General features: G+C 44.1%; 1 protein-coding gene across 5 annotated transcripts in view; it reads left to right on the top strand.

Moving 5' to 3' along the window:
* The first annotated feature begins 1 nt into the window (after nt 1).
* nin (ninein (GSK3B interacting protein)) overlaps nt 2-14,173 on the top strand; it is a 77,601-nt gene continuing 63,429 nt past the window's right edge. The window contains exons 1-2 of one of the 5 annotated variants that reach the window (XM_055862528.1): nt 2-343; nt 13,119-13,323. In XM_055862528.1, coding sequence (XP_055718503.1) covers nt 13,135-13,323 — 189 coding nt within the window. In that variant the 5' untranslated portion in view covers nt 2-343; nt 13,119-13,134. Of the gene's footprint in view, nt 344-5,164; nt 6,762-13,113; nt 13,324-14,173 lie in introns of those variants that run through there. The other 4 variants (XM_055862527.1, XM_055862525.1, XM_055862526.1 and 1 more) reach the window with 4 other exon arrangements.

The following is a 14,173-nucleotide window of genomic DNA, read 5'->3' as shown; positions in this document are numbered from 1 at the left end:
ACTCCAGAGCTTTTCAATGCGTCACCACCCCTTCCTCTCCGAGGAGCTTTTCAAAATCCTAAAGGAGAGATGCAGCTGACTCGGAAGGTATTTTAGCCTGCTCCAACGAGAACAAACCGTTTGACAACAGAAGTATAAAATACAGTAGGTTACCTGGGGTTACGCTAGCCCCAAATAAGGAGTTTTATCAATAAGTTTCAGGAAGGGTTTATTTGAGAGAAATTCAAAACATTTTTTTTTTTTATGGAAGGACGAACGGTTCTGAAACTTCCGTAACGGTCTCCCTAAAATTCGACCAGAGAAGAGGGGATAGGCAGCCTTCGACTCAGTGGAGTTTCTGTGGGTAAGTTTGTAGAAATTGTAAAACAAAAATATATAATAATATGTCAACTTACTTGGATTGCCTGTAGGCTATAATGATCACAAAAGGCTGGTAAAGAGAAATAGTCTAGTTTAGCTTGTGTAGCCTGTCGAACCCCCGCCGACGACATTTCAACTTGTCCCTGATTCACTTGTTCTTTCTTCAAACACTTTTCTTTACCTTGGCTGGACATTGACATACTAGGCCGTTGTTTTGTGATGATGATGCTTTGAGACAGTTCCATATTAACACATTTGACAGAGCCTCCAGTAAAGTGCCACGTTACAAGTGTATCTATTTTACAATCACGTTGCTACAACGTAACAAGCAGAATAGCCTGCTTACTTGGTCGCAACATGTTGATAAAAATGGAATCCGTGCATGGGTTAATAGACTAGGAGTCCTTTGTCCCTAGCTAGCTGCCCAGGGAAGAGTAAAGTAGTCTTTGGATTTGTCAGATTAGTAATATTAGTGTTAAATAAGTAGTATTTAGCTTCATCCTGTAATTTCGTCTTTATTATGACAATCGTATATCGGTGCATGGTCATTACCAATAAATACGTTTTGTTTTGTAAACATTCCCAGCACAGTTTAACATTCACATGAAAGTGCTGTAAATGTATTAAACAAAATGTAATTTCTTACTTAAAAAAAAAAACCGGTGAATCATAACATTATGGTGTTTGATGTTATGCATTTTTTTGCGTGTACTGGCATTGTACTGATTAATGGCTTGTTGCACCTGTTGCGATGTACTTTTTTCACTCAACAGACAGACAGATGTTGTTTAATCAAGACTGCCTTGGTGGACTGTAAATCATTGACATTTAAATATTACTGGTAGACCCTTTTTATGCGATTTATGGACGCATTTCTACTTGGTTACATCGAAAACAATAGCACATGGTTAAATACGTGTATGTGCACATTTTATTGACCTGTCACAAATGGCACCCCTTTCACTATGTATGTAGTGCACTACTTTTGACCAGAGCCAAATGGGCCCTTAGTCAAAAGTAGTGCACTATATAGGGAATGTGGTGCCATTTTGGACACTGTTTTTATTGTCTGGCATGATGATTCTGAATCATCACAGGGATCTCTGGTAGTGAGTCGTTCAGTCAGTAGCTAGGTCAGTAGCTCGGTCGGTAGATCAGTCGGAAGATCGGTCAGTAGATCGGTCAGTAGCTCGGTCAGTAGCTCAGTCAGTAGCTCAGTCAATAGATCTACAGGGAGTAGGATGACCAAACATATGATGCAGCAGGTGTCCAGATTAACCTCGTCTGCCGATTCCCCTGCGCCAGTCTTCTCTGCTTTGGTCCTGATTCTGTAACGACAGCCGTCAATCTACAGTCACAGTGACCCACTGTAGGGGTCAAGCCCTTTGGAGCTACGGGTCTATTTTATTGACAGCTTAGAGCCTTCTAGAAAAATATCAAATCAGAACTTGTCAAGTCAGGGCCCGTGCAGTACGAGTGCTGATCTAGAATCAGTTGGATCTTTTAGATCATAAGACTATATGGACAGATCCTAGATCATTGCCAGCAATATAAATCAGGGGCCGTATCAAGCATCTCAGTGTACGAGTGCTGATCTCGGATCAGTTTGACCTGTTAGATCAGACAGATCCTAGATCACAGGTGTCAAACTCATTCCACGGGGGGCCGAGTGTCTGCGGGTTTTCGCTCCTCCCTTATACTTGATTGATGAATTAACATCACTAATTAGTTAGTAACTCCCCACACCTGGTTGTCTAGGGCTTTATTGAAAGGAAAAACCAAAAACCTGCAGACACTAGGCCCTCCGTGGAATGAGTTTGACACCCCTGTCCTAGATCATCACGACTACTCTGGAGTTGCTTTGTGGACACGCGTCCCCGGTCTTTGTCTTGTTTTTTTTCACTGTGATCTTATGACGGTAGTTGACTAGCTGGGTACGGGATTCATGTGTGATCAGCTGGCCATGTTGCTAAACCAGCGATCGCGGTTCACTCGAATGAGATGTGCAGATGCAGAAGCTGAAGAACACTGATTTATGGATGCGTCCCAAATTTGCATCCTACGGACCCCTGGTCAAAAGTAAGTACGCTATATAGGGTATAGGATGCCATTTGGGACGGGGCCGTATGGTTTGGACAGCCCATTGTCTGAGTTGAATAGGGACTCTCTGACTGACTGGAGGAGCTGGAGGAGGAGGGGACACCTGGCTAATGCTGGCTTCTGTGAAGGACCACGATGTCGTCACTATGACAACGGGCAGCTTGGAAGTGGTGGGTGGTACCAAAGCTACTTATCTCTACCCTGGGGTAGCAGTATGTTTACGTACGGGTGTGTGTGGTGTAGGGATGGGGGTTTGAAATAAGTTCACTATTTGAATAGTATCATTTTTTTTTAAATATAAAAAAATTCCCTGAGAGGCTGACGCTCTACAGCTGCGTAGGTGCCGGTGAGATGGAAGCGAGCAGGCGGAGGCAGACAGAGAGAGACGCTTCTCAGCTACAGACAAGACAAGCTAACTTGTAGCAGCCACCATCTTATTTATCATCCCAGTGCTGTGTAGACGGTTTTAGGCTTTTTTATTAAATAAATAATTTGTTCGCCCCAGGTTAATAATGGGTATACTATGGTTAGGTTAATAATGGGTACACTATGGTTAATAATGGGTATACTATAGGTTAATAATGGGTATACTATGGTTAGGTTAATAATGGGTATACTATGGTTTATAATGGGTATACTATGGTTAGGTTAATAATGGGTATACTATAGGTTAATAATGGGTATACTATGGTTAGGTTAATAATGGGTATACTATGGTTAGGTTAATAATGGGTATACTATGGTTAGGTTAATAATGGGTATACTATGGTTAGGTTAATAATGGGTATACTATGGTTAGGTTAATAATGGGTATACTATGGTTAGGTTTGTAATGGGTATACTATGGTTAGGTTAATAATGGGTATACTATGGTTAGGTTTGTAATGGGTATACTATGGTTAGGTTAATAATGGGTATACTATGGGTAATAATGGGTATACTATGGTTAATAATGGGTATACTATGGTTAGGTTAATAATGGGTATACTATGGTTAGGTTAATGATGGGTATAATAAAGGTTAATAATGGGTATACTATGGTTAGGTTAATAATGGGTATAATAAAGGTTAATAATGGGTATACTATGGTTGGGTTAATAATGGGTATACTATAGTTAATAATGGGTATACTATGGTTAGGTTAATAATGGGTATACTATGGTTAGGTTAATAATGGGTATACTATGGTTAGGTTAATAATGGGTATATTATAGGTTAATAATGGGTATACTATAGGTTAATAATGGGTATACTATGGTTAGGTTAATAATGGGTATACTATAGGTTAATAATGGGTATACTATGGTTAGGTTAATAATGGGTATACTATGGTTAGGTTAATAATGGGTACACTATGGTTAGGTTAATAATGGGTATACTATGGTTAGGTTAATAATGGGTATACTATGGTTAGGTTAATAATGGGTATACTATGGTTAGGTTAATAATGGGTATACTATGGTTGGGTTAATAATGGGTATACTATGGTTAGGTTAATAATGGGTATACTATGGTTAGGTTAATAATTGGTATACTATGGTTAATAATGGGTATACTATGGTTAGGTTAATAATGGGTATACTATGGTTAGGTTAATAATGGGTATACTATGGTTAATAATGGGTATACTATGGTTAGGTTAATAATGGGTATACTATGGTTAATAATGGGTATAATATAGGTTAATAATGGGTATACTATGGTTGGGTTAATAATGGGTATACTATGGTTAATAATGGGTATACTATGGTTAGGTTAATAATGGGTACACTATGGTTAGGTTAATAATGGGTATACTATGGTTAGGTTAATAATGGGTATACTATGGTTAGGTTTGTAATGGGTATACTATGGTTAATAATTGGTACACTATGGTTAGGTTAATAATGGGTATACTATGGTTAGGTTAATAATGGGCATAATAAAGGTTAATAATGGGTATAATATGGTTAGGTTAATAATGGGTATACTATGGTTAATAATGGGTATACTATAGGTTAATAATGGGTACACTATGGTTAGGTTAATAATGGGTATACTATGGTTAATAATGGGTACAATAAAGGTTAATAATGGGTATACTATGGTTAGGTTAATAATGGGTATACTATGCTTAGGTTAATAATGGGTATACTATGGTTAGGTTAATAATGGGCATAATAAAGGTTAGTAATGGGTATACTATGGTTAATAATGGGTATACTATGGTTAGGTTAATAATGGGTATAATAAAGGTTAATAATGGGTATACTATGGTTAGGTTAATAATGGGTATAATAAAGGTTAATAATGGGTATACTATGGTTAGGTTAATAATGGGTATACTATGGTTAGGTTAATAATGGGTATACTATAGGTTAATAATGGGTACAATAAAGGTTAATAATGGGTATACTATGGTTAATAATGGGTATACAATGGTTAATAATGGGTACAATAAAGGTTAATAATGGGTATACTATGGTTAGGTTAATAATGGGTATAATATGGTTAGGTTAATAATGGGTATACTATGGTTAGGTTAATAATGGGTATACTATGGTTAATAATGGGTATACTATGGTTAGGTTAATAATGGGTATAATAAAGGTTAATAATGGGTATACTATGGTTAGGTTAATAATGGGTATACTATGGTTAGGTTAATAATGGGTATAATAAAGGTTAATAATGGGTATACTATGGTTAGGTTAATAATGGGTATACTATGGTTAGGTTAATAATGGGTATAATAAAGGTTAATAATGGGTATACTATGGTTAGGTTAATAATGGGTATACTATGGTTAGGTTAATAATGTGTATACTATGGTTAGGTTAATAATGGGTACACTATGGTTAGGTTAATAATGGGTATACTATGGTTAGGTTAATAATGGGTATACTATGGTTAGGTTTGTAATGGGTATACTATGGTTAATAATTGGTACACTATGGTTAGGTTAATAATGGGTATACTATGGTTAGGTTAATAATGGGCATAATAAAGGTTAATAATGGGTATAATATGGTTAGGTTAATAATGGGTATACTATGGTTAATAATGGGTATACTATAGGTTAATAATGGGTACACTATGGTTAGGTTAATAATGGGTATACTATGGTTAATAATGGGTACAATAAAGGTTAATAATGGGTATACTATGGTTAGGTTAATAATGGGTATACTATGCTTAGGTTAATAATGGGTATACTATGGTTAGGTTAATAATGGGCATAATAAAGGTTAATAATGGGTATACTATGGTTAATAATGGGTATACTATGGTTAGGTTAATAATGGGTATACTATAGGTTAATAATGGGTATACTATAGGTTAATAATGGGTATACTATGCTTAGGTTAATAATGGGTATACTATGGTTAGGTTAATAATGGGCATAATAAAGGTTAATAATGGGTATACTATGGTTAGGTTAATAATGGGTATACTATGGTTAGGTTTGTAATGGGTATACTATGGTTAATAATGGGTATAATATGGTTAGGTTAATAATGGGTATACTATGGTTAATAATGGGTATACTATAGGTTAATAATGGGTACACTATGGTTAGGTTAATAATGGGTATACTATGGTTAATAATGGGTACAATAAAGGTTAATAATGGGTATACTATGGTTAGGTTAATAATGGGTATACTATGGTTAGGTTAATAATTGGTACACTATGCAGACAATTGGAGGTCAGAAAAGTATAGGGAATAGGGCTCTGGTCTAAAGTAGTGCACGATATAGGGAATAGGGCTCTGGTCTAAAGTAGTGCACGATATAGGGAATAGGGCTCTGGTCTAAAGTAGTGCACGATATAGGGAATAGGGAGCCATTTGTGAAGTATCCATGGCGACTGACCTCAGAGTGCAGGTGGAGCCGTAGCTGCTGCTGCTCCGGTCAGTTATGTCATAAAGAGTTGGTTTTGTCTTTGTCTATCCTTCCCCGAACATGGCCCCGCGTGACCCTTACCTGCAGTCTCTCAACTCCTCTGTCTATCCTTCCCCGAACATGGCCCCGCGTGACCCTAACCTGCCCTCTCTCAACCCCTCTGTCTATTCTTCCACGAACATGGCCCTGCGTGACCCTTACCTGCAGTCTCTCAACTCCTCTGTCTATCCTTCCCCGAACATGGCCCCGCGTGACCCTAACCTGCAGTCTCTCAACCCCTCTGTCTATCCTTCCCCGAACATGCCCCCGCGTGACCCTAACCTGCAGTCTCTCAACTCCTCTGTCTGTAACTGGCTATGTAAAGACAGATTAGTTGAGCCTTTAGCCCTCTCCAGTCTACACCAGGATCCCATTGAGGTACTGTCAAAGTGTTTCTGTCTCATTTGAAAGACTCACAGAGTTTTATTCATAGTATTATTTTAGATCATATAAAATCATGCTATTTAGCAGACGTTTTTATCTAAAGTGACTTATCCCCCAACAAGCCAGGGACAGTCTGAAAATGTCTCTCTCGTATCCCCAACAAGCCAGGGACAGTCTGACCATGTCTCTCTCGTATCCCCAACAAGCCAGGGACAGTCTGACCATGTCTCTCTCGTATCCCCAACAAGCCAGGGACAGTCTGACCATGTCTCTCTCGTATCCCCAACAAGCCAGGGACAGTCTGACCATGTCTCTCTCGTATCCCCAACAAGCCAGGGACAGTCTGACCATGTCTCTCTCGTATCCCCAACAAGCCAGGGACAGTCTGACCATGTCTCTCTCGTATCCCCAACAAGCCAGGGACAGTCTGACCATGTCTCTCTCGTATCCCCAACAAGCCAGGGACAGTCTGACCATGTCTCTCTCGTATCCCCAACAAGCCAGGGACAGTCTGACCATGTCTCTCTCGTATCCCCAACAAGCCAGGGACAGTCTGACCATGTCTCTCTCGTATCCCCAACAAGCCAGGGACAGTCTGACCATGTCTCTCTCGAATCCCCAACGAGTCTCTGTTGTTGATCTTGTCACTAGCCGTTAGCATACGTAGCAAAAGTCATCGAAATTGTTAAAACAATTCTAATACAGTTGAAGTCAAATACAGGCGGGTTGACATCAACGACCCTCATCGAATATTCAAAAAAGGATTACATTAATGAGATGTATTCACCAATTCAAATAAAGGATAGGCGGGAACTAGACTGCCCGCCGTGCCGCTTTGTGGGCAAAGACTCCCATTGTTAGGGCCGAGAGACATGTATCTTGTCAGTATATGCATAATCTTGGTTGTAACTCAATTAACAATCTCTACTTGGTGCTCTACCATTCTCCCCCCTCCAACCCTCTCCTCTCCTCCTCTGCCATAGACAGGTTGGTTGTTTAGCAACAAAACCGAAGCGTTCGCAACTATAGGGCAAAACAGAGAGGGTTGGCTTAGATTGTTGACAACATGTAACCTATATTTCGTCAAACAATGTTTATTTAATAAATGTTTAACAATAAATGTGCACAATGATCACTCAAATACATCGTTGCAGTTGTTGATTAGCTAGCTAGTGAATTTTTGGGAATATTAGCATAGACCTGACATCAGTCAGAACAAGACATGGTATCAAGAACAAAATGAAACTAGCTGAAACGAGCCGCCGAAGATTCCCCACATGACAGCTTCTTGCTATTGTTGGTAGCTGTCTGGCCAGAATCACAAGGCCTAAGTAACATGGAGCTCGTTAATGGGGGTAATGCTTGGATGGTCTACATTGTATCTGGCCATCCAGAATCACATCAACATGCAGATTTCTTCTCCATTTGAAGCGGTCGCATCGTTTTCATAATGTTGTCAGCTAACTCGTCTATATGCACTGACTAAATCACTGGTTGAATAGTTAGTATGGTATGGGTATCACCCCCATTCCTCTTCAAGCTTGTATTTATGTTTTGGTAGATTTACTCAATATTCTTGCTTCCACCTCTGAGCACAATAGCAATGATTTTATCTGTTGTGAGGTTTATCTTCCATATAAACTTTTAGTTCTATGCAGATACACATCAAATGTATTCTGTAAACTAAGTTAGTTCCTCTGCATCAAACTGCATCCCATCACGTGTCAAAGGTAATGCTTCATTCTTATGGCATCTCATTGTGTCATGAAGCATCCCAGTGTCGTGGCCCAGCTGGAAGTCCCTGTGCCACAGCCAAGCCAGCTGGAAGTCACTTTGCCACAGCCAAGCCAGCTGGAAGTCCCTGTGCCACAGCCAAGCCAGCTGGAAGTCACTTTGCCACAGCCAAGCCAGCTGGAAGTCACTTTGCCACGGCCAAGCCAGCTGGAAGTCACTGTGCCACGGCCAAGCCAGCTGGAAGTCACTGTGCCACAGCCAAGCCAGCTGGAAGTCACTTTGCCACGGCCAAGCCAGCTGGAAGTTACTGTGCCACGGCCAAGCCAGCTGGAAGTCCCTGTGCCACGGCCAAGCCAGCTGGAAGTCCCTGTGCCACGGCCAAGCCAGCTGGAAGTCACTGTGCCACGGCCAAGCCAGCTGGAAGTCACTGTGCCACGGCCAAGCCAGCTGGAAGTCACTTTGCCACGGCCAAGCCAGCTGGAAGTCACTGTGCCACGGCCAAGCCAGCTGGAAGTCACTGTGCCACAGCCAAGCCAGCTGGAAGTCACTTTGCCACGGCCAAGCCAGCTGGAAGTTACTGTGCCACGGCCAAGCCAGCTGGAAGTCCCTGTGCCACGGCCAAGCCAGCTGGAAGTCCCTGTGCCACGGCCAAGCCAGCTGGAAGTCACTGTGCCACGGCCAAGCCAGCTGGAAGTCCCTGTGCCACGACCAAGCCAGCTGGAAGTCCCTGTGCCACGGCCAAGCCAGCTGGAAGTCACTTTGCCACGGCCAAGCCAGCTGGAAGTCACTTTGCCACGGCCAAGCCAGCTGGAAGTCACTGTGCCACAGCCAAGCCAGCTGGAAGTCACTTTGCCACGGCCAAGCCAGCTGGAAGTTACTGTGCCACGGCCAAGCCAGCTGGAAGTCCCTGTGCCACGGCCAAGCCAGCTGGAAGTCCCTGTGCCACGGCCAAGCCAGCTGGAAGTCACTGTGCCACGGCCAAGCCAGCTGGAAGTCACTGTGCCACGGCCAAGCCAGCTGGAAGTCACTTTGCCACGGCCAAGCCAGCTGGAAGTCACTGTGCCACGGCCAAGCCAGCTGGAAGTCACTGTGCCACAGCCAAGCCAGCTAGAAGTCACTTTGCCACGGCCAAGCCAGCTGGAAGTCACTGTGCCACGGCCAAGCCAGCTGGAAGTCACTTTGCCACGGCCAAGCCAGCTGGAAGTCACTTTGCCACGGCCAAGCCAGCTGGAAGTCACTGTGCCACGGCCAAGCCAGCTGGAAGTCCCTGTGCCACGGCCAAGCCAGCTGGAAGTCACTGTACCACGGCCAAGCCAGCTGGAAGTCACTGTACCACGGCCAAGCCAGCTGGAAGTCCCTGTGCCACGGCCAAGCCAGCTGGAAGTCACTGTGCCACAGCCAAGCCAGCTGGAAGTCACTCCTTTCTAGGGAGTTTTTCCTAGCCACCGTGCTTCTACACCTGCATTCTAGCTGTTTGGGGTTTTAGGCTGGGTTTCTGTACAGCACTTCGAGATATTATCTGATGTACGAAGGGCTATATAAAATAAAATTGATTGATTGATTGACTGTGCCACGGCCAAGCCAGCTGGAAGTCACTTTGCCTCAGGCAAGCCAGCTGGAAGTCACTGTACCACGGCCAAGCCAGCTGGAAGTCACTTTGCCACAGCCAAGCCAGCTGGAAGTCACTTTGCCAAGCCAGCTGGAAGTCACTTTGCCACGGCCAAGCCAGCTGGAAGTCACTGTACCACGGCCAAGCCAGCTGGAAGTTACTTTGCCACGGCCAAGTCAGGCCCCTGCTATGGCTGTATAAGTCTATGGGCTGTATCCACCTGGGATGTATCCATATATTGTGTGTATCCCAAATGACACCCTATTCCCAATATAGTGTGCACTACTTTTGACCAGAACCCTGAAAGATAGTGAGCTAAATAGGGATTAGGGTGTCATTTGGGTTGGCACACCTGATTGTCTCATCATCCGGTAAGGCTGATTGGATTAGGTAAAAGCCTTGCCACTCGACCACGTAATGACTCTGGTGTGTAGCGGCAGTTGATCAACCTCCCAGTCCTGGGTGGAGGCTGATAGGGCTGTTCAACCTATGGATGTTTCCACCCTCATCGTAAGTGTCTCGCTGTAAACTGGTATTGGAATGTGAACTCGTTATTCTCTTGGCTAGGTTTTTTAAAGTGTATATATATATACGGTACCAGTTAAAAGTTTGGACACACCTACTCATTCAAGGGGTTTTTCTTTATTTTTAGTATTTTCTACATTGTAGAATAATAGTGAAGACATAAACTATGAAATAACACATATGGAATCATGTAGTAACCAAAAAAGTGTTAAACAAAATCTAAATATATGTATGTTTGAGATTCTTCAAAGTAGCCACCCTTTGCCTTGATGTGTTGTTTCATAGTTTCGATGTCTTCATTATTATTCTACAATGTAGAAAATAGTAAAAATAAAGAAAAACCCTTGAATGAGTAGGTGTGTCCAAACTTTTGGCTGGTACTCTGTGTGTGTGTGTGTGTGTGTGTGTGTGTGTGTGTGTGTGTGTGTGTGTGTGTGTGTGTGTGTGTGTGTGTGTGTGTGTGTGTGTGTGTATATATATATTCCACAGGTGCTCTGGATATTCATAGTAGCTACCTGTGTGTACAGGGCAGGGTGCTGTTAACCCTGTCTTTACCAGTCTGTCTGTCCCCAGGGCAGGGTATTGTTCTATGAAATAACTACACTAACCCTGTCTCTGCCTGTGTCTGTGTGTCCCTAAGGCAGGGTGCTGTCTGTCCTAGCCCTGTCTCTGCCTGTGTCTGTGTGTCCCTAAGGCAGGGTGCTGTCTGTCCTAACCCTGTCTCTGTCTGTCTCTGTGTGTCCCTAAGGCAGGGTGCTGTCTGTCCTAACCCTGTCTCTGCCTGTCTCTGTGTGTCCCTAAGGCAGGGTGCTGTCTGTCCTAACCCTGTCTCTGCCTGTGTCTGTGTGTCCCTAAGGCAGGGTGCTGTCTGTCCTAGCCCTGTCTCTGCCTGTGTCTGTGTGTCCCTAAGGCAGGGTGCTGTCTGTCCTAACCCTGTCTCTGCCTGTGTCTGTGTGTCCCTAAGGCAGGGTGCTGTCTGTCCTAGCCCTGTCTCTGCCTGTGTCTGTGTGTCCCTAAGGCAGGGTGATGTCTGTCCTAACCCTGTCTCTGCCTGTGTGTCCGGGGTGCTGTGCTATGGAGTATGTTATTATTATGTGGTTCTCTCTCTATCTATCTATCTCTCTCTCTCTATATATATATATATATATATATATATATATATATATATATATATATATATATATATATATATATATATATATATATATATATATATATATATATATATATATATAAACTCAGCAAAAAGGAAATGTCCTCTCACTGTCAACTGTGTTTATTTTCAGAAAACTTAACGTGTAAATATTTATATGATCATAACAAGATTCAACAACCGAGACATAAACTGAACAAGTTCCACAGACATGTGACTAACAGAAATTGAATAATGTGTCCCTGAACAAAGGGGGGAAACAGTCAGTATCTGGTGTGGCCACCAGCTGCATTAAGTACTGCAGTGCATCTCCTCCTCATGGACTGCACCAGATTTGCCAGTTCTTGCTGTGAGATGTTACTCCACTCTTCCACCAAGGCACCTGCAAGTTCCCGGACATTTCTGGGGGGGATGGCCCTAGCCCTCACCCACCGATCCAACAGGTCCCAGACGTGCTCAATGGGATTGAGATCCGGGCTCTTCGCTGGCCATGGCAGAACACTGACATTCCTGGCTTGCAGGAAATCCCGCACCGAGTCCAGCCTCTCTCAGCCTATCGCGGACAGTCTGAGCACTGATGGAGGGATTGTGCGTTCCTAGTGTAACTCGGGCAGTTGTTGTTGCCATCCTGTACCTGTCCCCCAGGTGTGATGTTCAGATGTACCGATCCTGTGCAGGTGTTGTTACACGTGGTCTGCCACTGTGAGGACGATCAGTTGTCCGTCCTGTCTCCCTGTAGCGCTGTCTTAAGCATCTCACAGTATGGACATTGCAATTTATTGCCCTGGCCACATCTGCAGTCCTCACGCCTAATTGCAGCATGCCTAAGGCACGTTCACGCAGATGAGCAGGGACCCTGGGCATCTTTCTTTTGGTGTTTTTTAGAGTCAGTAGAAAGGCCTCTTTAGTGTCCTAAGTTTTCATAACTGTGACCTTAATTGCCTACGGTCTGTAAGCTGTTAGTGTCTTAAATGACCGTTCCACAGGCGTATGTTCATTAATTGTTTATGGTTCATTGAACAAGCATGGGAAACAGTGTTTAAACCCTTTACAGTGAAGATCTGTGAAGTTATTTGGATTTCAACAAATTATCTTTTAAAGACAGGGTCCTGAAAAAGGGACGTTTCTTTTTTTGCTGATTGTATATAGAGGGAGGGAGAGGGGTAGGAGAGAGAGAGATCTTTATCTCACTCTCTCTGTGTCTCCAGGGCAGGGTGCTGTCCTATAACTGTGCTAACTGTCTCCAGGGCAGGGTGCTGTCCTATAACTGTGTTAACTCTGTCCAGGGCAGGGTGCTGTCCTATAACTGTGCTAACTCTGTCCAGGGCAGGGTGCTGTCCTATGGGATGGATGACGGCCAGCAGGATCAGTACGAGGAGCGTCTGAAGGAGGTCTTTGAGAGTTTCGACGCCAGCGACGCCGGGTCGCTGTGCCCCGAGGAGCTATCTGACTTGTGCCAGGCCCTGCACCTGGAGGATTCCACCCCCGCACTGCTTCATGCCCTGCTTCAGAACCAGGACAGACTCACTGGCAGGGTAAGCCCCTACACCTGGGCCTGTTCATTAGGGTTTTGAAGAGAACGGACTGAAACAGAGAGGGACTTCCAGAACTTGCACACCACGTTTTGCAATGGTGTGCACTAATGAATACGACCCTGCTACAACTCTGGTCAGCGTTAAGTTAGTGTTAATGTTAACTAATGTTAACTAACTGATGTTATTAGTTTACTGGCAGGGTAAACCCCCTCCACCGGCCACAGCTCAGGATATAGACTACTCTGTCTTCATCCTATAGGGCATAATGCCCAAGCCAGTCAACCAGGGAGCCAGTCAGCCAGGGAGCCAGTCAGCCAGGGAGCCAGTCAACCAGGGAGCCAGTCAACCAGGGAGTCAGTCAACCAGGGAGCCAGTCAGCCAGGGAGCCAGTCAACCAGGGAGCCAGTCAGCCAGGGAGCCAGTCATCCAGACAGCCAGTCAACCAGGGAGCCACTCAGCCAGGGAGCCAGTCAACCAGGGAGCCAGTCAACCAGGGAGCCAGTCAGCCAGGGAGCCAGTCAACCAGGGAGCCAGTCAGCCAGGGAACCAGGGAGCCAGTCAACCAGGGAGCCAGTCAACCAGGGAGCCACTCAGCCAGGGAGCCAGTCAACCAGGGAGCCAGTCAGCCAGGGAGCCAGTCAACCAGGGAACCAGGGAGCCAGTCAACAAGGGAACCAGTCAATCAGGGAACCAGTCAACCAGGGAGCCAGTCAGCCAGGGAGCCAGTCAACCAGGGAACCAGGGAGCCAGTCAACCAGGGAGCCAGTCAACCAGGGAGCCAGTCAACCAGGGAACCAGTCAACCAGGGAACCAGTCAACCAGGGAGCCAGTCAGCCAGGGAGCCAGTCAA

Source organism: Salvelinus fontinalis, chromosome 15 (genome assembly GCF_029448725.1).
Source record: "Salvelinus fontinalis isolate EN_2023a chromosome 15, ASM2944872v1, whole genome shotgun sequence".
Classification (NCBI taxonomy): domain Eukaryota; kingdom Metazoa; phylum Chordata; class Actinopteri; order Salmoniformes; family Salmonidae; genus Salvelinus; species Salvelinus fontinalis.
The sequence above is the reverse complement of the archived record's forward strand: the minus strand, read 5'-3'. Positions and strand labels throughout refer to the sequence as shown.